Genomic DNA, 22,684 nt, shown 5'->3' with positions numbered 1-22,684 from the left:
TGGATGAAAAGATAGGAAAATATTGAAGTTAAATCTGTGAATTTTCATTTGAAAGTTATGACTAATATTTTCATTTTCACCTGCCATTTCAGCACACAATGAATGGGTCTAACCAAATTTTTGGACCACAGATGTTAATGCATAAATAAATATGAATATTTATATTTTCCTACAACAAAAAAATTCAGTGTATGTAAATATTGATAAAATGAATGGGGTTCTCCTATAAAATATTCATAGAATGAGTTGCCATGAAATGTTATTTCCAAATAGTTGTTTCAGAAAAAAACAATAATCCAGAGATATGTACTCTTTATACTTTCTGAGGAGTCTCCAGATGTGAGCCTGTAAAGTCAAGTGGGAAACTGGAAAAATCTTTTGGAGTTTAAAATTAATAGCAGTCATTCTGCAAGGTATGTGAGGTTATGGAGAATTAATGAGAAGCTCTGCAAAGCGGGCTATGATTCATTCTTCAAACTATTATTGTTAATTTCAGCAAAGACAGTTCACTCTAAGATGTCAGGCAGTGAAAGCTGCATTTTTTTCCCAATGTTTAATTCAGAGACAAGTAGAATCAGGGTTGCATGTCATCTTGTGATCTTTAAAGAAGATCAAGAACTGTGAGTGGATTACATAAATTAAAATAAAAACAACTTGCAACCACTATGTTAATGCTCCTCTTATTTAGTATTTGATAAGATGGAGAAACAGTGTAGCTTTAATATTAAGTGCATCATTATTATTTTTCTTGCCTAATAAGGTGACATAGTATTAATTAAGAAATTATGAGGGAATTAATAATGAGACTGCTATTAATTTTGTAATTATATTTTTAATATATATGTTTTGATAACAAACTTGGGAATTGCAAAAGCAATTTTGCAGTCCCCAATGAGTGATATACAAACTGCTGCTATAATGTTTGTGAAGCAGAATTGTCTGGATGCCAAAGTGACCTTGATGTTTTTATTTTTGTTACAATTAAGGTAGAAAAGTGAGGGAATATTTAGTTATCTGGCAATGAATCCAGACCAGTCCGGTGTTTCATCATTCAGCCTTTAGGACACGTGTCTGTCTTGCAATGCTGAGCACTCTCAGAACTCATTCTATCCACTCTAGCTCTATAATTAGGAACTGGTGCCATAATTGTCACAAGATGCCAAAAAAAGTCTGGCTCACACTGTAAACTTTCCTTGGTCCTGCTATGTAGCACATAATATTACTGAGTGTTTATTCAGCTGAGAAAAACATAGAACTGAGCTGAGTGGGAAAACTGAGCATTAGGCTTTTGTGTTTATGGAGCTATGCTGAGGTGAACAGATGTTGCAGGTTCAAACCAGTGTCGCAGGTTGTAATTTGCTGTGAATTTATATATTGTACTTACTGTCTACTGTACTGAATAAAAATTACTCATAACAATGCAAATTCAAGTGGAAACTGTCTTCTGTGGGGGCCCTGCAGCTGCCAAACCTTCAGGCAAGATTCATGTCATCACATCTGAAGGAGATCTCTGCAACAGATCTAGTGCATAGATGCTTGAAAATAAGAAATTGCATTAATACAAAAGAGCCTTTCATATATTGGACAGCTGAAACTCAGATATGCATTTCCTTCATCTCTCTCTGAGAGTTCTCCCTAGCCACTCCAGCCTTCTGAGTTCTAAGAGACTGAGAGGATAACAGTTGCAGATTACTGTGCTTGGTAAACTACTGACAGTGGTTCAAGCCTGCATTTAACTCCAGAGCAGTGTTAGACTTCTAGCACATACAGCAGTACAAAGCATGTGCCAAGAGTGTCTATTTGAACTGCTGCTTCCGTTTGCAGTCCTGTTTTTGTTTACTTACACATGGTAACTTTTGTATATTTTTATTGCTTTTCACTATCTGTATATTTTTATATTGTGTTTCATGTTTATCACTGAACCACAACCAATTCCAGTATGCTTTATACGGGCAATAAAGTTGCTAATTGTAGAAGCTAGAAACATTTGAAATGCAGCACCCAGTTCAATTGTTGAGCTGTTTCAGATGATTTTATATAATTTGGTTAGAAAATTATATCACCTTGATGAGTAAGTAAATTTTCCTAAACCACTGTTTTATCAAAACACTACTTTTTACATTGAAAACCATGTGATCAGTGCTTTGTTTTATATGGATTTAAAGTCATTTAGATTCACGTATGGAGAAAAAATGTTGCAGACCCTATGGGCCTCTTTGCACTGCACACTATTGTTTCATTCAGCTTTGAGTTTAAACAGCCAAAGAAAAGCAAAAAAATTTTTATTAAAAGTTGAGTGGGGGCAAAATAATCGAGTAATAACACTGGAGTCTGCTATAATTGGAGACAAGGTGGAGCATTCAGGCATTTAATGATGTATCTCCACTTGAGATCTTCCCCATGCAGGCTGGTAGTCTATACCTGGAATACACCCCTAAGTCAGCCATGAGCCTCTCCCCTTCCCTCTGCCTGCACCCGAGGCCCACCAGCACAGGGGACCTTTGACCTCTACGCAGCATTCCTCAAATTCCTCCCAACTACCAACCTGCATTGGGAATGGGGCCTGTCTCCACAGAGGGTGAGTCCCCTGCACCCACTTGGAGAGCGCAGAGGGCCAGAAGCATAAAGACTTCTCATCCGGACACATGTCAGCATGTGTTCCTAATAAGCTTGTGCAGTGTACTTTCTGGGCGTTCACTCCTTTGATGCTGAACAGACTTCTCTATCTCAGTAGGATCAGTTTTCTCTGCTCCCCTTTTCTTATTTCATCGCTTCTGTGTCACTGTTAATGGAGTGTGGATATCCTGGACATACATATAGGAATTTTGAGTTCATTGTAGCATCTCCGTTAGTATGATTTAAATTCCCCTTACTTTATATCCACAGTGTCAAATGCCAGTCCTTGAAAGCTGTTGTACTGCAAATTTCAGAACACATTTTTACTGGTGCTGGATAGAGCCCATTTAGATGGGAGGATTCATTCTCACGATTACGCCTAATATTTACTTACTACATGTATTTACTGGCATGTTTAGCAAAACACAGCACAGCACAGTGGCCCTCCACGTCTCCAGTTTGACACCAGAGGCTTTATACGGAGGATATTTTTTTCCTTGTTAGGGTTTTTTGAAGGCATTTTCTAAGTGAGAGGTTTACAGGTAAAGCCAGCATCTAACAGCACCACAGTATACCGGGAAAACTGTCCAAATTCTGCTTGTCCAAATCCCAGGGAGAAAGGTTGTTGCTGTGGTATGATTAATCTTGCCTCTGTCCTATCTGCTCCTTAACCCCCATTTTTCTGTCTTCCTAGTCTACTACCACAAAAAGAACCAGCTCCATGTTGCCAGAGTGCATCTGCAGAGCCCTGACTACAAACTGAGTAAGATTCGAACCTCCACCATCATGACAGACTACAATCCCAACTATTGCTTTGCTGGAAAAATCACCTCACTGAACGATCTGAAAGAGGTGCCCCGCAAGAATATCACACTGCTCAGGTAAATGTGACCTTGTCTAAATGGAGAAAAATGGCCAGCACAGGTATCTGATACAGGTACACTCTGAGTGTAAGACTTTCTGCAAGGTGATACAAATATATCACTTTGAGCATGCAAAAGCATTAAAAAAGGGAATGCAAAAAATGCCTCCTAACTACAATTTTCTTCTAACATCAGTGGTGTACTTGGCAATGAACAAACTGGGTGCTCAGATTTTTTCATAGCCTCCTGAGACCTAGCAAAAAAAACCTTTTTTGGATATATTTCTAAAATGTCTGCAGTGCTGTCCGAGCCCCACTTCCAAAGGTGGCGTCACTGAAAATCATAGAATGTCCTTTATAAAATACATTAGAACTAAGCATCCCAAATATTACATATTAGAAGATGTACTTGAAATACATTTCCTCAAAAATGGACAAAAATTAATTACCTGGTTTCACACGGATGAGGATCTCTATCAGGGGTCTCAGACTATGGGCCCGCAGGCCAATACCAACCCACAAGATGTTGTAATACAGTCCTCGGTACACTGCACAATTGTCGCAACCCACAGGAACAATACCCCTATGGGCCAGAGGTGGCGCCACTCAGTGCCACTAGCCCAGACCCATGCACCTGTTCATAATCTTGCAGTTAATAAGGTATAAAAGGAGCAAGCAGCCAAGGATAGATCGCGGATTCTTAATCAGCATTTCTATTGTGCTCTCTTGGTGATTATTAGTTCTCTATTTCCTCAGTGGGGGGTGGGTTGGACCACAGTCCTGCTCTCCGGTGGGTCTGGGGTTCGAGTCCCGCTTGGGGTGCCTTGCGACGGACTGGCGTCCCGTCCTGGGTGTGTCCCCTCCCCCTCTAGCCTTACGCCCTGAGTTGCCGGGTAGGCTCTGGTGCCCCGTGACCCCATATGGGATGAGCGGTTCTGAAAATGTATGTATGTATGTATGTATGTATTTCCTCAGTTTGTTCCATAGGTGTTTATGTTTCAGTCCCGAGTGCCCGTCCTGTCTACTCCTGCTTTTTGTGCTCCAGGACTGGTCTAGTATTCCAGTCCAGTATTCATCTTCCGTGTTCGAGTCCTATTCACAGATTTACTTTTCACCTTTTTGCAAATACACTGTTTGTCTCCTTGTCCTGCATTCATTGTTTCACATCTACCTGGTACTTTACAGTATGCACTGTGCACTTATAAATACACTTTGCACATGGGTCATTTTACTTTTTGTGTATGTTCAGACGTAACAGCAACACGCGTCCGTGTCGGACTCTTGTCAGAACGCTGCAACAATGTCAATGTACTACGGCCTGCAAATAAACTCATTCACTTGAAACCACATCCACGTTCAATAAAGCATTCTCTGCTGTATGTTTTCAGTGCCAATTATTCTTCTGCTGTTAAAACCAAGCAAGCATGCAAAGCCTTCTCAACAACACATCTTTTTGGAAGTTAACAGCTAGCTGCAGTTTCCCACATCATGGCCCCTTCGAAGCTAAAAAGAAAGGTTGATCGTCAGCAGAGAAAATTTCAAGAAAAGTGGACTACTGAGTATTTTTTGTTGAGTATAATGGGAATGCCACCAGCTTTATTTGCCAAGAAAGAACAGGAAGAATATAACATTAGGCATAATTATACAACAAAGCATTCTGATATGTACAAAATACTAATGTGAGCAAAGAGATGCATGTATGTGGATTTTAATGGTCTATAGATATATACTCCTCAAAATACTGCTATGCAATGCCTAAATGTCACTATGTGAAAGAGAATGGTTTAAAATCGTTCTTTAATAATTAAGTTCTTTTTCTCTGTTCCATTACTGGTGAGTAGAAGGACTATGTTGGCCCCCATGCTGAGCATGAGTGCTCTGGTTGAACCTCTAAGATTTTGATTTTGAGATCCTTGATTTATATGTAACACAATTTTAAGTGCTTTGGCCACTGTCAGGGTATAGTAAGACCTTTATGTAACTTCATGTTATGATGGTGAGATATGTAGCTTATAGTGCATTAATTTGTAAACAGATTTTATGGCCATTACCTCAGCCTCCTTATAATCCAAGCCTGTCACTCTCTTGGTGGTCATAGGGCCCTTGGCCATGGTGCATTCGGAGAGGTATATGAAGGTCAAGTCTTTGGATTTGGTGGAGACAATGCTGCCCTGCAAGTTGCCATCAAGGTCAGTACAGCTCCTTTAAGGTTAAAGGCTTGGGTACAGACCTCAGTACACCCATCCCTCACTTAACAAGTTTAAAATTAATTTAAAATTTTGTCAAAAAAATTATTTATATCTAATTAGAACATCAAAGTAATAGCTATCTTTATGCATGACAATGACATCAACACATGTTATAATAGTTATAAGAAATTAGTATGTTTTGTTGTCTTTTATTGTAAATAACTGTCTATGGTTGTAGTGGTCCAGTTTACCTCACAAGCATGAAGTATAAGACAATGTTACAGGACATACAGGACTGAGACATTTCAAGTAGTTGACTCAAAGACATTTAAGATATAAAGAATAACGTTGAGGGAGTGCGGTGACTCAGTGGGTTGGACTGCAGTCCTGCTCTCCGGTGGGTCTGGGGTTCAAGTCCCGCTTGGGGTGCCTTGTGACGGACTGGCATCCCATCCTGGGTATGTCCCCTCCCCCTCCGGCCTTATGCCCTGTGTTACTGGGTAGGCTCAGGTTCCCCGTGACCCCGTATGGGACAAGCGGTTCTGAAAATGTGTGTGAATAACGTTGAAAAGAATGCTTTCTATTTTTAACTCTTTCCTGTGTAGGTTTACTAACATTAAATGCTATATCTTCATTTGATTGAAGACTGAGCCTTTTATTTACCTTTCTGTTAGGGTATTCATGCTATTAAAGCTATTAATATGATTGTGGCTTATGTGCTCATGGCCATCTGTGCAGCACAAAAGCAGCAGGGACAAAGGATGATATCCTCACCCTTTATTTAAACCTTTTTCAGCAGTAGGAGGATGCACAAAAGGGGTTTCACAGACTGCTTGAGTCGTACTCCCTAAGAGACAGTGGAATGTCACAGTGATGTGAATAACAGACTTAATGATCTTTACAGGCTTTTTAAGGACTCAGATCCCTGGTTCAGATCTATCTCCTACTGTAGTACCTTTGATCAAAATACTCACTGAATTGCTCCAGTAAAAATTACCCAGCTGTATAAATAGTTATGTATAAACAGCTTAACACCACCACTTTGGAGAAAGAAATCAGCTAAATGAATGAATCAGTGAATAATAATAAGAATAAAGAATCTGCTGTTTTGGTTGTTATATTAAATTGACATAGAGAGTTTAAAATTCTATAGACTCTACTAGTGAGTTTATTTTTCTTCATTTATCTAATGAAGAAATTAACTATTATGTCTAAGAGATAACTATATATCTATCTAATAAAAGAGGTACCATTATTCTAATTAATACGAATATCCGTTTTAATTTTGATTATCAACAACAGGATCTAGATTGCACGTTCATCTTCTAAATGTTATCACACTTCTAAATGTTTATGCCTGAATGTAAACTCCACTGTATGGCCACGTTATTTAACATGTACTGTAGATTTTGGTTGTTTGGCTGGCAATTATAATTGTACATTAGACAGTCACTTAGATAAAGCATTCACATCTTCTATGTCAAATTTAAAGTCCTCTGTGACTTTTAAGAATAAGACCTTCAGACAATGTTTGGTCGATATCTGGGTGCCTTGCGATGGAGTAGCGTCCCGTCCTGGGTGTGTTCATTCCCCCTCCAACCTCCTGCCCTGTGTTGCCAGCTTAGGCTCCGGCTCGCCGCGCTCCCATTTGGGACAAGCGGCTTCACACAGTTTCTGTGATTTATTCATTAAATTTACATTTATTCATTTAGCAGAGGCTTTTCGGCAAAGCGACGTGTATCTTAGCAAAAATACAATTTGTGCATTACATTAAGAGAAAGAGACATGGCTGCAGGCATGTGATTAAGTAAACCTAGTTTTTTGCTATCCACTTGATGCACCGATGTTCATCAATCGAGTAGGTGCATAAAACGCAGGATAGATGAATCCTGATGACCTACTACCAATTTTTTATTTTTTTTTTTGAATGTTGACGCTTTTCTCCAAAGCGACTTACAATTATTTACTTGTTTATACAGGCAGGCAATTTTACTGGAGCAATTTGGGGTAAGTACCTTCCTCAAGAGTACTACAGCTGGAGGTGGGATTAAAAATTTAGTTGTATTCAACCATATTCTTGTCTGGAAAGATGTAAAAAGAGACACCTGGGGATCCTGAATAATTTATCATTATGGTCTTCTGTTGATCTTAACTAAGGCCTAACATCAACTGTTTCCCAAATTGGGCTCCAAAAATGAGGGTGTTCTTTATATCTGTAGATCAATCACTGGTGAGTTTCACCCTTTTAAGAAAAAATTTCAACCTACCAAATATAGACTTCTACGAATATCTAAAGCTCTGTCAGTTCATCGTTGTCCTTAAAAAAACAGATTACAGACAGAATTAACAACTCCAGGGCCATGATTTCTGCATTATATACACTTTATCACTATGTTTGGTACTGGTTCTTTTGATGCACTGAGGGAGACTTTAGAACAGGGCTTTGACTTGTCTTTTAGTGTCTATAAATGGTTATCTTTATGTACTAAAGTCTTCCCTAGTTGCACCTCCCTCAGTATCCAGAAACAAAACTTCATTCACAGAATCTGTCTTACTCCAGTCAGCTTTCAGAGGGTGTTCTTAGGGACATCTCAGCTGTGTTTTAAATGTAAAGCCTCTCCAGACACTTTGATACTGTGGCGCGCAGCGCTGTGGGTTTGGATGGGGGGAAGAGGGCCGCAGAAGCAGCGTTCATTTCAGACGTTTTGTTGAACACCGGCATACAGGGAAATAATGCTCTCGGTCATGGAGGACCCTGTTTCCTCCAGGACCTGCGCGTCTAGCCAGCCTTCCCAGCCTGCTTAGCATCCCCAGGCTCTCTTCTCTTTCTCCTCATGGCAGACACAATCACCCCCCTTATATTCCCCGTATGTCACCAAAAACTAACCAATTACAATAAACACATTTTCCACTCAAACACAATAATGCAGGGTCGTTACAATACATTTACTCTGGGAATGCGGTAAGATACAAATTTACTAGACTGCTTTATATGCAACAATCTGAGAAACCTTAAACATAAACTTTGGTTTCTTCACAACTATTCTCTTATTAAATCACAACATAAACTCATTTCTTGGGAATGTTATGTTGTATAGACTCTTACATATTTGGCAACAGAAATGCATTTTCATGTTGTGGTCTACACCAGAAGTCCTCTTTGTAAACATGTGGATGACTGAAGTGTTTATATTTCTCCCACATGATAAACTGACATTTGGTTTGATTATTGTAATAAATTCTGGAATACACACACACACACACATTTTCAGAGCCGCTTGTCCCATATGGGGTCACGGGGAACCGGAGCCTACCCGGCAACACAGGGCGTAAGGCCGGAGGGGGAAGGGGACACACCCAGGACGGGACGCCAGTCCACCGCAAGGCACCCCAAGCGGGACTTGAACCCCAGACCCACCGGACAGCAGGACTGTGGTCCAACCCACTGCGCCACCGCACCCCCAATTCTGGAATATCCAGACACCATTATGGAAGTTATTTGAAACTGCTGCACCAGCATAACTGTGATATATTGTTACTTTTTGACCCTGAGCCCTTGCTCCATGCATGTGGACATATTTGCTTTTTCTTGGTATACTCCCTTTCTGTAGCCTGTTTTGACCCTGTGCCGATCATAAAACCAATTAAATGGGTTTAACATGTCACTTCAGAGGTTTAGCACACAGATACTTGTTAAATTAAATTGCTCTGTAAAAACAAGCACGGGTGTAGCTAAAATGCAGCCATACTGCAGCTAGATCAGAAGCACTTGTAGTTATGCAACACAAAGTAACACTGAAAAATAAATATTGTGGCACGCAGGACCGTGGGTTTGGATGGGGCGAAGAAGGACGCGGAGGCAGAGTTCATAACGAACGATTTATTCGAACACCGGCACAAGGGAAATGATGCTCTCGGTCCGAGGACCCCATTTCCTCCAGGACCTGTGCTTACAGCCAGCCTGCCTAGCACCCCTAGGTTCTCTCCCAAGACACTGGCAGACACAGTCAAACCACCATTTCCCCCCGAAGTGCCCCCAACAATTATAAACATTATTTACAGATTTCCCATAATGCAACTATTTACATTAAGCACACACTCCCTCCTAAAACAGTAACGTGGGGTCGTTACAATATATGTTTCATTATTTACAGTGCTTTCAGTTCTCACTATATATTACATTATTAATATAATCTAGACTTATATATATACTAATTTTAGTTCTGATTAACTTTACATCCTTGAACAATTGAAAGATTTTCCCCTACACCAAAATACAAAAAAGAAAGCAAAGTGGCCAGGCTGTACTAATTATATACAAATATTTGAGAGCTGCCAAGTTAAGGAGCAATCTGAGGAAGCAGTTTATCATGAAGTTCTTCTCGGTGGCTACCCTGCTCTTGTGATACCCTTCTTATGGCCTGTTTCATGCATGGAGGTTCAGTTTATTAAAAGCCAGGGAAAACCACTGTTTTAATGAGAGGACATTTAGCATATACGAGAATTGCTTTGGTGTCTAATTACTGAGCATGCTCACCACCCCAGAGAGAACCACATCACTGTCCCCAATAATTTTGCAATCGATCTGGACTAGTCTTGTATCTTTCACCCACAAGGAGCTGCACAGCTGGCTGACTTCAGAATATCTTAACAATTTAAGAATATTGGAGCTGGAGATGTGTTTAAGGGCTGTCTCTCCTTAAACCTCAGCTAAACCTGAGCTATCATCCGTACAGCAGATTGAAAAATAAACTGCAGAAAAAAACCTTTACTGGCAATTTGGTGATTTCTAAATGACAGCTATTGAGTTTAGTTTGATAGGCAGGTTTGCTTTAAACTGCAGCAATCAAGTTTATGAAACTGACTTGTTCTGGTTAAAACTCATTTTAAGCTCTAAACTGGAGCAAAGCTAATGACAGAGTAATTCTTTCATTCTGTCTCTTTCCTGACTTTTTCATTAGCAATTATTCCATTTCATATTTCTTTGTAGCAGTTGTATTCCATGAGTACTAACTTTGAACAGAAGTTGTGTTGTTTTGTCTAAAAGGGTTGAGATAATGTGTCTGTTGCACTGTCTGTCATGACTTTGATAGGATCACATGAAGCACATTTATGAAAGTATAATGATCGCGTGATGAGTAAAAATGCTGCTGTGTTGAACTGAAGAGTGCTTATTTCCACAAGCTGTTATAGCAATTTTTCATTGTTAAGGACCTCACTATGAAAGACCATTATGTGAGGGATGAGTGTATGCATGTAGTAAGGATCCATAATACTTATAAAAGAGAAAACTTTAGAAAGTTGGATGGTTGCTATGATTTGTGATTTTTTTCCATTAATTTCTGTGTACCTTTGACTCAACAGACTCTTCCAGAAATCTGCTCAGAGCAAGATGAGATGGACTTCTTGATGGAGGCCCTAATTATGAGGTGTGATAGACCCACAGAAGAGCAGCTAATCTCCACAGTTTTACTTATTAAAAGCCAAAAAGAACCCATTTGTGTCAGTTCAAACAAGAATTAAACACCATATGAAAATTATGTGCATGCTTGTGTTTAACAGGGGAGGCCTCTAAGAAAGCTTGTTCAAGGACACAAAAGGCTTTGACTCAGTAACCATAGGTGTCATAAAGCTTTTCAATGAGCTGTAAATGTACAGGACAGGTTGAAGGGTAGTATAGCCAAGGGCCATTATGTCCAGGCACAATTAAGGTTATCCATAGTGGGGGTGGATTGTTCACCAGAACATTGCTGTCCCCACAGCAAGTTCAGCCACCAGAACATTGTGCGTTGCATCGGAGTCAGTCTGCAGACGCTACCTCGATTCATCCTGCTAGAACTGATGACTGGTGGTGACATGAAGACCTTCCTTCGACAGAATCGGCCAAAAACCGTAAGTGATCAGGAGCACAAGGGCAATCCGAGGATTGTGGGTGTCTGTCTTTCCTAACAATGACCGTTCTTACGAAAACCATTCTTATGAAAAGTATAAGCAGAAATGTATTACATGTTCAACAACATGCTGCAGAGGAACACTGCACTGCATACTTAAAGTATATCCAATATATGATATCAATTGGATTCTTAAAACAAACTCCATTAAACTCCAGTCTCAGGTTGGCCTGTAACACAGGGTTGCTGAGACTGGCCAGCACCAGAAATAACTTACACAACCAGACTCTATACACCACTACTAGTTGCTCTGCTTTAATTAAAGAGAGAGCAACCAATACGGCATGTCTCCAAGGATAAGCCACACCAACACGACAAACAGAAGGGAGCCCTACCCTAAGTGATACCTAACTACCTTTCTGTTATTTCCCTTTGTAGGCTTTCGGTGTCGTTTGTTTTTCTTTTCCGTTTTTTGCTTCCTGTACAGGTCTCTTGTCTATCCTTGTCCATCATCCTGTCCTGTAACTTCTGCCATCTGGACCAATCGCCTGCAATGCACTGTACAAACCTTAGTGAAACTCAGACTTTTGTCACATGGTGCTTGTGTTTGATTACCTATTCTATTACATATATGTTTGTTCAGTCAGTTATTGTATTTTTTGGTTGACTATGATGATTAGTTCTTCATTGTCTTTGTGGTGTTGTCTTTTGGGGGAAAAGGACAGGTAAGCATGTCACATGATATTCATATCCAGCACGTAGGTTTTGGCCAGCCATCTACACACAACAACTGTGTTTGGCTGGGTCCTGCTCTCTGGTGGGTCTGGGGTTCAAGTCCTGCTTGGGGTGCCTTGTGATGGACTGGCATCCCGTCCTGGGTGTGTCCCCTCCCCCTCCAGCCTTATGCCCTGTGTTGCCAGGTTAGGCTTTGGTTTGCCACAACCCCACTTGGGACAAGCAGCTTCAGACAATGTGTGTGTGTGTGTGTGTGTGTATACTTGCAACAGGTTATTGTCTAACTTGTGATTATTGTTAGATAGAGTGAATCATAGATGGACAGCTATTAGGGTAGTAGTTAGAGCTGCTCTCTTTAGACCCAAAGGTTGCAGGTTCAAATCCCCACTTCTAGCTGTAGTACTCATGAGCAAGGTACTTACTATAAATTGCTCCAGTAAAAGTGCCCAGCTGTATAAAATGGGTAAATAATTGTAAGTTGCTTTGGAGAAAAGTATCAGATAAATGTAATGTACATGCTGAAGACCTCTTTGTTTTGTTCTGTATAGCTACAGTAGTTTACTAACTTGAAATAGTTTGGTTTTGCTAAGTTCTTTGCTTTGGCATCATCTTAGTTTCTTTTTTGCCCTGGAAAGTGCCTTTGTGTTCTATAAACATTTTAAATTGTCATTTGAACAGGTGAACCATTTAACACCGTAAAGAAGTCCATACTTACATACAATACAGAGGTGGGGTTTTTCGACTATTTAAAAAGCCTGCTCGCCATTTTCACTACAGGTGGGTGAGAACGATGTGTCATTCAAAAAGACACAGTTCATAAGCAATCACAGTCACAACATCCTCAAGAACCCCACAAGTCTCTTTGGTAGGGTGCATGGATGAGTAACCCCTTGTAAGTAGTGTATCTAGCAATGTAGTCACCTTGGTGAATAAGGTGTGTGGGTTAGTAACACTACATAGTACCCGACGAAAGTCGATTTGGACAAAAGCATCTGCTAAGTGAATAAATGTAAATATAAATGTTAGATCCATCCATCCATTTTCTATACTGCTTGTCCTAATAGGGTTGGGGTGGCAATAGAAAGAGCAGAGAGGCCCAGCCACCCCTGTTCCCCGTAACTTCTTCCAGCACAACCTGGGGGATCCCCAGCCATTCCCAGGCCAACTGTGAGACATAATCCCTCCAACGGGTCCTGGGCCAACCTCGGGGCCTCATCCCAGTTGGCCGTGCCTGGTGTACCTCCAAAGGGAGGCACCCAGGGGGCATCCTTATCAGATGCCCAAACTACCTCAACTGGCTCTTCTCAATGTGGAGGAGTAGCGGCTCTATTATGAGTTCCTCCCAGATGTCCAAACTCCTCACCCTATCACGGAGAGTGAGTCCCAACACCCTGCGGAGAAAACTCATTTCAGCCGCTTGTATCCACGATCTTATTCTTTCGGTCATTACCCAAAATTCATGACCATAGGTGAGGGTAGGGACGTAGATCGACCGGTAAATGGAGAGCTTTGCCTTATGGCTCAGCTCCCCCTTCACCACTACAGTCCGGTACAGCGATCGCATTACTGTTGCCGCTGCTCCCAGTCTGCAGCCAATCTCACACTCCCTTCTCTTTGGTAGAGTAAGCCTCTTTTTGGTCAGCTCTTCTTGCTGTCTATCAGCCTTCGTTATTGTCAGCTGGCCAATAGCAGTCGGCTGCCAATTGGCCTCCAGAGCTCTTCCTGTGGATAAGAAGAGGAAGACAGAGTGAGAAACACACATAATACCCTAGGCCTTAGGGTTCAAGGCTGTAACAAGAATTATTTAACTGACTCATCATCTGTATTCCTAGCAATTTTGTTAATATTCCTCTTTTAATCCATCTTTGGTCTTGCCTTAAACATTTTTTAACACTGATGCACTTGAGGCTGCAAAAAATATATGCATTTGGGAAGGTAAAACAACATTACACTTTCCATCGATTACTTGTGGTCTTTGTGAAATTAGTAGTTCTGTGACATGCACAAAACAAAATTAGCTCATGCAACCTCTGGTTTCTTCCACATTGACTTCTAAAATATCATTTCATGTATTTGACATTGTTTTGTCACTGAGCTGAAACTTTTCTGTCTCCTCTCAGTTTTGGGGTAATACTCTTCAGTAAAATAAGTGTTTACAGTACTTCTTGAATGTTCAACAATAATTAAGCAAATATCTGGATATTTGTGTTTATATCTTTTTGTGTGAGTCTACATATGTGTGTGTCACCTCACTGTTCCATATGTTTTCAGGCTCAGCCCTCATCCCTTTCCGTGCTAGACCTGCTTCACATGGCCCGGGACATTGCTTTTGGCTGTCGCTACTTAGAGGAAAACCACTTCATCCACAGGTTTGACCATGCAGGACTTCCATCCTCCTGTTTGCCCATTACTGCAATGACAGGTGATGGTAAGGTGGAATGGCTGAGGCGATGGTGACCCAGAACCTTCTACAGTGCTGTGCATGGCTTTTAAAATACAACAGACCTGAACAGTGAAAATGTTGCCTCAGCATGTGAATCTGTGTAACCATCTTGTGTCACAACACTGATGTTAATGCCTGTGATGATAATGAAACTCTAGACACAACAGATCTATGTCGTTTCCTTTTGCTGTATCATTCAGTCTCAGAACTATGTGGATTTAGACTTGAGAGCAGGAGATTATTTGATTGTATATTGTTCATATTGTCCTAGCTAGCACAGTCTGTCCATGGATATGAGGATATAAATATTTATTCAATACAATATTGTGTACCTGAGTGATTTTTGATGAGCTCTATATTCCCATCGACAGCAGGGAAAAACATGTTGCAATGTTAGTTTGGTTGCTTCTTTTAGGGATATTGCTGCCAGGAACTGCCTTCTTACCTGCACTGGGCCAGGGAGAGTGGCCAAGATTGGAGACTTTGGGATGGCCAGAGATATATACCGGTATCACATGCCCTCACCACATGTGCCTGTATAATTATCTCAGTTCTTCAGTGCAGCTAACCAAATGTTGTTGTCATAATTGAATGTATTCCACATAACTTCCAGAGCCTAGATAACTTTTTCTGAATCTATTAAATTCAAGTGCTTTGATTTATGGAACAACACCAGGGTTATTTCTGGAAGTTGCACCACTATCCTTCGCATTCTTAAAAAAATCTTTCAGCTCTACTGTTCCTCCTACTTTCTACTGACTAACTGCTTTAGGGGACAATACACTCAAAGCCAAAGGCTTTGCTGTTTATCTACTCGCATTAAAAAGTTGTCCTTCTCTGTGCCAACAGTGCAAGTTACTACCGAAAAGGGGGGAGAGCCATGCTCCCTGTAAAATGGATGCCCCCAGAAGCATTCCTGGAGGGTATTTTTACCTGTAAAACTGACACATGGTAATGTGACAACCACTTTAATTCCTACTGACCAATATTCATTTCACACTTTGAAATTGTAAACTTTAATCTGTGCCTCTCAGCCTCAGTTCTTAACACAGAACTCGACCTATGTAGCTCCTGAACTCTTTTTCAACAGCCACTTCAGAGAAATGTGACTTCACAAACCACATCTCATCCACAACTGAATGCAGGACCCTTTGCCAATCCAATATGGACTTAGTGATTGAAATGTTGTAACAGTATCAGATGGTCCAGTGAGCAGTTGGTCACTTTTCTTGAAGAGTAATAAGCAATGGTTCATCACTGTGGGCCTGTGCTGTGGTTGCATTGTAAGCTGTGTGTAAATCTGACTTTTGACCACATGCATAAAAGGCTATGTTAAACTAATATGTGGCACAAATCAGCAAGCATTGCTTTAAAGAGATCCATTTTAAAGAGCTCCCTTGTGAAACAAGTGTGAAACATGGACCTCACTGTGTATTGTGCTCTGTCACCATCTGTAGGTCATTTGGAGTCCTGCTGTGGGAGATCTTCTCTCTTGGCTACATGCCATACCCATGTAAGACCAACCAGGAAGTGCTGGAGTTTGTGACTAGTGGGGGCAGGATGGACCCTCCAAAGAGCTGCCCCGGGCCTGTGTGAGTTTCTTGGGGTCTCCATTCCTTTGTCCCATACTAGCTCACAGGTGTAAAAGATGCATTTCACAGCCTGTTTTTCACTGTAAAAACAGGGAATTACATTATATTTGTTAGCTTATTTATCATAGCATAAAACTCTACCCAAAGCAGTATACAGTATTTTTAACATCTCCATGACAGGTTTGTAGCAGCATAATATTACTGAGGTGTTCAGGGTTAATAATGCAGAATAAGAGCTCAACAGTATTTCAGTTTCACTGGACCTTTTGTTCCTATTCCCCCATTTTGGCGATATGCTAATTTCCTTGGTCAAAATGCATGGTTATTTCTTCTTGGATGAGGTGCAGGTACCGGATCATGACCCAGTGCTGGCAACATTGCCCAGAGCACAGGCCAAACTTCTGTACCATTCTGGAGAGGATCAACTACTGCACTCAAGTGAGGACCCATTTTCCCCTCACCTTCCAGTACAATACACACACCACCTGTCTTTCTAATATGTTCAGGTGTTAACCCCCTTTAACAATTGTCTGAAACATAAGCTATGAATAAAATGGCTAGGAAAGGTTTTCTGGACTGCAGGATCAATGGTTTTTTGGTAAACTGTTGAACTTCACAATCTCTCCTATTGATTCCACATCCCAGGACCCTGACGTCATAAACACGCTTCTTCCTGTTGAGCATGGGCTTCCAGCAGAGGAGGAGGACAACACAGCTGTCCAACCAGAGGGATCTGTGAGCACATCACCCCTGCTAGCAATGTCGTCTGTAACCCCAGAGACCCCATCTCAGTTCACTGGTTCTTCAATGGTCCCTCACAGTCAAAAGCCCTTTGTGGTGTTGCAGCACATGCAGCAGAGGGCACAAGACACAACTGCACCCCAGGAAGTGCTGGAGACAAACTGGGGGGAGCCTGTCTCTACCCCAAGGCCAGATGCTGGAGCCTCTGTCTACCCAGACCAACAGAGCACTGTGATGACATTCTCCTCTGCCAGTCAAAAGCTGAAGAACAAGACCAAGAATCTCTGGAACCCCACTTATGGTTCCTGGGTGCTGGAAAGTTTTGGGCAACGCAAGACTGTTCTTTCCCAGACACAGTCCATGCCCATGTCAGGCATGTCATCAGGCCTGGCAGTCTCCCCCTTCTCCGAACAGGATGACTCGGGATTTGATGGTAATGGCAGCTCATCTCCCACTAGTTCTCATCCCTCTCTATCTTCCCCAGTTTCCCAAACTTCACCATCGCCTTCCAACCCCTATGCCTTACCTAACATATTTATCTGCAAGAGTCCACTTGGGGCCTTAGCTAATTCCTCACCTGGTGTGGATTTAATCAAACTCCAGAGCTTTCCTTGTGGCAATGTCAACTACGCCTATGATGAGCCAAGTTATCAGCCTGAGAACCTCCCACTAGCAATAGCTAAGGTATCTGAGGGTGGTCCAAGCCCTGCCTTCTCCACATTAGGGCCTGGTGCAATTGGCTCTGCCTCTAGATTCAACAGACCTCTGCTGAAGCGCCGTGCCAGCTATGGACACGAGGATGTCAAGCGCCATGCCAAGCCAGAGAAACCTATTCGTGACAGAGACTCAGGCTTCTCTTTGTCTGAGGACCTGACTGTCACCCCAGTCTAAGAGCACAGAACCTCACTGAAGAATGTTGGCATAACTCTACACAAAAGTTCAGGGCTCAGCAGCTATTTTTAAACCGAAGGCTATGACTTGTATTTCATTTTCTTATGTTTTTGTTCCTCTCTTGTACCACTTACGACAGTTGTTTGTGAATATTGTTTGAAAGCCACTTCCCGCAGACATCTATAAAGGTTCCTGAAATTAAAAGGACAAGAGGGAGATGTCTCCGAAGGAGTTTAATGCATCTACGTTGTGGTTCTCTGTGGAGTCCTGACATGTTGGCTCATCTCAAAATAAAGCATAAAGGAAAGTGGACTGTAAAGCATCTCGTTGAGTCTTGTTCCCCAGCAGTGAGGTGTAGCTTTTGGAGGCCTGTCTCTGCCTTTGTCAGTCACTCAACCTGGGCTTTCTGCTTCCTGGATTGGTAGGTTTTTCTACTGGAATGGCAGGTGCCTCATATGAGAGTGTCAAGCTTCCATTAGCCTGACTCAGAAATGGCAAAAATACCTCCAACAGAAAAATCTTCATAAGAGTCTTCTTCAATCTGTCTTTATTTAGTTTAACTTGTTATTGGCTAAATAGTGGAGAGAGAGAGCACTGGTTTGAGAGTGGAGAAAAAATTTTGAAAATTTTTTCTGGAAAACCAGAAAGCATCTTGCATGTGGCCACCAAACGGGATTATAGGAGTTTACACGTCTGAATGAACACTTCAGCACTCAAACCAGGAGAGAAAGAGCAGACTCACTGTAGTTGCAATGGGCCTTTATTGTGACAAAATGACATTGTGTAGTATACAAGGCCTTTTGCTGAGATATGAAATGTGTCTTTGACCATTTGACCAATTCATGTTAATATGAATAAATGGTAAATAATTTTGGAATGCTGATACATTTGAAAATATATTTGAGGTGCTGGGTACCATAGTTGTTAGAGCATTTGCAGTCAAAAGAAGCAGGTTTGGATTTCTGCTTGTACACCCTGAGCAAGTTATTAATCGTAAAAATGTTTGAGTAAAAACAAATTAACCAACTGTATAAATGGATACATAATTTTTAAGCAGCTCTGTATACCAACGTAACATTGCAAGCTTCTTTGGAAAAAAGTCAGTTAAATGAATAAATAATTTTTTTAAACAGTATGTCTATAGCTTTTTAATTTGCCGTATGTATTCAAGATAGTGCCGTAATAGTTTTTTAATGATGTCTGTTTTATAAATTAAAACACAGAAAAAGATTGAAGTATATATTTCTAGTTTGTTTACTTTTTCCTGAAAATTACATGTATGAAATATATTTCCTTATTATTGTCTACTAACATTGTATACCCTGAAGGTTTAGAATACCTCCTTCCCCACTGCACTGTTAAAAAAGGTATCTTAAATGTATGATACTGGCGGCATATTTTGGAAAATGTCTGTTAAATTATGTGGACCAATAACAAAAGAACAACTGTTAAAACTTTAAAACCCTTATTTGCCTACTTGGGAGTTTGTAAGTTTGAAATGTGAGGTAACCTTTGTTTAACAGTGTAGTTTCATCATGTTAGTGAGTCACGGAAGCTTCTGGGAGAGACTGGGATAATTTGAGCTGATGGGGACCCCCTCCTCCAGCGCTTTATTCTGGATGTGCACTGATTACACAGCATAACACACAGTCCTAGTGTATTTCAATTACACTTCCTATACGTTCCATGTTGACATACTCTGTATATATTTAGTTTTTTAATGTCCTATTGTATGAGCACAGTTCCAGTACTAGAGCTATAGCCAAGTTGTCACATTTGAAAGAGGCACATTTTCGTGCCAGAAAAATTAAAAATGTCTTCACAATTTTATGGAATCAAAGATTTAGATTTTTTTTCCTTCAGTTTTAGAAACCAGAAGCACATACTTCCTGAGGTTTCGAAACTACCCTGAAACATTTTTTATTTATGTCTGGATTGGAACAACACTTTCAATATAAATTCATGTGTAAATTATTCATTTTTATTGTAACTTCACTTTTCCTTAAATTTACACACACACACACACACACACACACACACACATTTCCTGAACCGCTTGTCCCATACAGGGTCACAGGGAACCGGAGCCAACCCGGTAACACAGGGCATAAGGCCAGAGGGGGAGGGGACATACCCAGGACAGGACACCAGTCCATCGCAAGGCACCCCAAGCAGGACTCAAACCCCAGACCCACTGGAGAGCAGGACCCGGTCCAACCCACTGCGCCACCACACCCCATCTCCTTAAATTTACTTTCAAGTTAAACCATTAATATCTAAAAAAGTGTGAGTACTTAAATATGATATATGCTGGTCATTTATATTATTTCTAATAATTTTAAATTATGTTTTGGTTGTGTCAAATATTTTATCACTAATGTTTACCTTGAAGTAGGAAGAGCTGTATCAATAAACTAATTTATTTAGAGAAAAACAACTTTGTTAACCAGACTTTTTGTATACAGTCTCTGTATGTTAGTCATTATATTCTCTAAAATGTGTTATGTATTTATAAATGTTTTGTTGACATAGTAATTTGTACAAGCAATCACTGCCATTTTGTCCTGGAAGCCTCAACGCAGAAATCAAATATAACGGGACCTGCATTACCATTTTTTGAAGGTAGTGAAGACCACACCTGAAATACTTGTAGCACTGTACTGTATTTTATTTGAACCTAAATACATTTTTTCATATGAATAGTCATCGACTCTGTTCATTTCCCAATACATGTATTATGTGCTGTAGTTTTGAGCTGGGAGTGAAGCTAAAACAACTTCTGCTGTGTAAAGTCCAGTTTCTGCCTGAATGGTTACACTCTAATGTACATCTGAATTAACAAAATGCATACATAGTTTTTGTGAAGTTCTGCCACTTGGAGGACACTATATTTCAAAATGATGTTGTAATGAAAAGGGTGGCAGTGCAGGTTTTGCCAGTGCCCGCTGGGTAGCGGGTCGAAGCCCTGCTTGGGGTGCCTGGCATCCCCTCCTCCTTTGGCCTTGCGCGCTATTTTGCCAAGTAAGGCTCCAGCTTGCCGTGACCCCGCTCGGGACAAGTAGTTGTAGGCATTGGCTGGTTGTAATAAAAAGGTTAATTTAAAAAAAAAAAAAAAAAAAAAAAAAAAAAAAAAAAAAGAAGATTTTGAAGATATGTCAGTAAATTGTACAAAAATTCTAACTGTTGTGGTGTGATTGTTAAAAGGAGGATATGATGAAATGAAGACCGTGTCATAGTTTCGTTCCACTCGATGACGGACTGAAGTGCAGAGTTCTTCAAAGCGATGTTTATTATAGCAGACAGACGTAATCCAAGAGAGAAGTCGGGCAGAGGTGAAGGTCGGGCGATCGGCAAACAGAATACACAGAGCAAGGAGAGAATCGTGCTCAAAGAATAAACAAGCAAAGGTCAAGACAGGGAGGAGTTCCAGGTAACACAGCCAGCCATGCAAGGAACGTCGCTGAACAAGGTTCCGCATTGTATTCTCCTCTGCGTCCCCTTTTATCTTCGGTTCCATCAGGGAACAGCAGGTGTCGCCGATGCGCTGGTTGATGGAGACGTGACAGAACGGAAGTGAGAGAAAAGTAAAAATGACCATTTTAAATGTCAAACATGGCCACAGTAGGGACACCTCAATCACAAACAAATCTTGAAAGACGGTTCTTAAAACAGATGTCAAACTTAATAATGGCTTAACAAGCCAAAGTAAAATTACTGTAAACCATTTGATTTGGGCAGCATGGCGGTGCAACAAGTAGCACGAACACGTCACACCACCTGAGTCATTTTAGCGTAGATTTTGAATCAAACTCAGTTTGAGAGGAGTTTGCACACACACACACATTTTCGGAACCGCTTGTCCCATATGGGGTCACGGGGAACCGGAACCTACCCGGTAACACAGGGCATAAGGCCGGAGGGGGAGGGGACACACCCAGGACGGGACGCCATGTTCTCCCCATGTCTGCATGGGTTTCCTCCGAGTGGTCTGGTTTCTTCTCGCAGTCCAGACACATGCAGTTCAGGGGAACTCAACACTGCCGGTGTGTGTGTTTCTGTGCACGTATGTGTAACTAAAGGACTGGCCTCCCGTCCAGAGTGTACCCAAAACCCCCCTTGCCTTGCACCCAGTGATTGTGGGATAGGTTCCAGACCACTGTGACCCTTACCAAGATATGCAGTTAACATGATTAAGTGAATGAAATAATTTTACATTAATTGTTTACTGTGTTCTTTTGTACATTGTTACACATGTGCGTTTTTGTCCACATGTAAATTTAGCTTTCCGAAAAATAAGTATCTGTACCTTTGGGGATGTACACTGTTCAGCCTGATGGCAATGTATATATCAATTCAGTTCAATTCAATTTATTTTTATAGAGCACTCTTCTCACGCAGTGACACAGAGCGCTTTAACACAGGCATAACGCAAGAAAAACAGATACAAACAAACAAGACAGTTGACTAATGGCTACCATAATAAAGTACTTTTATAGAGCTATAAGTATGCCTACTGGCCACTGGTTCCGTGGTGTGCAAGTGACAATCATTAACACAAACTGATAACCCTGAGTATTACACTCCAATGGTCCAATGAGGTCCATACCTACCTTACTGAACAGCAGCTAAATCAATGGATGTGGATGCAATGGCAAGGGAAGGATTGCCGGCAGGTTCACCAATTGACACTCAGGTGAGCCCACACCACCGGTAGACATCACCAG

The 22,684-nt window shown here is 41.0% G+C and overlaps 1 protein-coding gene across 1 annotated transcript in view; it reads left to right on the top strand.

The window, feature by feature from the left end:
- Nucleotides 1-18,388, top strand: part of ltk (leukocyte receptor tyrosine kinase) — a 90,347-nt gene extending 71,959 nt beyond the window's left edge. Inside the window, exons 20-29 of the mRNA XM_018727403.2 lie at nt 3,311-3,497; nt 5,577-5,667; nt 11,032-11,096; nt 11,430-11,559; nt 14,565-14,662; nt 15,152-15,244; nt 15,586-15,687; nt 16,194-16,328; nt 16,676-16,766; nt 16,974-18,388. Coding sequence (XP_018582919.1) covers nt 3,311-3,497; nt 5,577-5,667; nt 11,032-11,096; nt 11,430-11,559; nt 14,565-14,662; nt 15,152-15,244; nt 15,586-15,687; nt 16,194-16,328; nt 16,676-16,766; nt 16,974-17,960 — 1,979 coding nt within the window. The 3' untranslated portion in view covers nt 17,961-18,388. The remainder of the gene's footprint in view (nt 1-3,310; nt 3,498-5,576; nt 5,668-11,031; nt 11,097-11,429; nt 11,560-14,564; nt 14,663-15,151; nt 15,245-15,585; nt 15,688-16,193; nt 16,329-16,675; nt 16,767-16,973) is intronic.
- The last annotated feature ends 4,296 nt before the right edge of the window (nt 18,389-22,684 follow it).

The sequence above is a fragment of the Scleropages formosus genome, chromosome 15 (genome assembly GCF_900964775.1).
Source record: "Scleropages formosus chromosome 15, fSclFor1.1, whole genome shotgun sequence".
Lineage (NCBI taxonomy): Eukaryota > Metazoa > Chordata > Actinopteri > Osteoglossiformes > Osteoglossidae > Scleropages > Scleropages formosus.
This window is presented reverse-complemented; position numbering and strand designations above follow the sequence as displayed.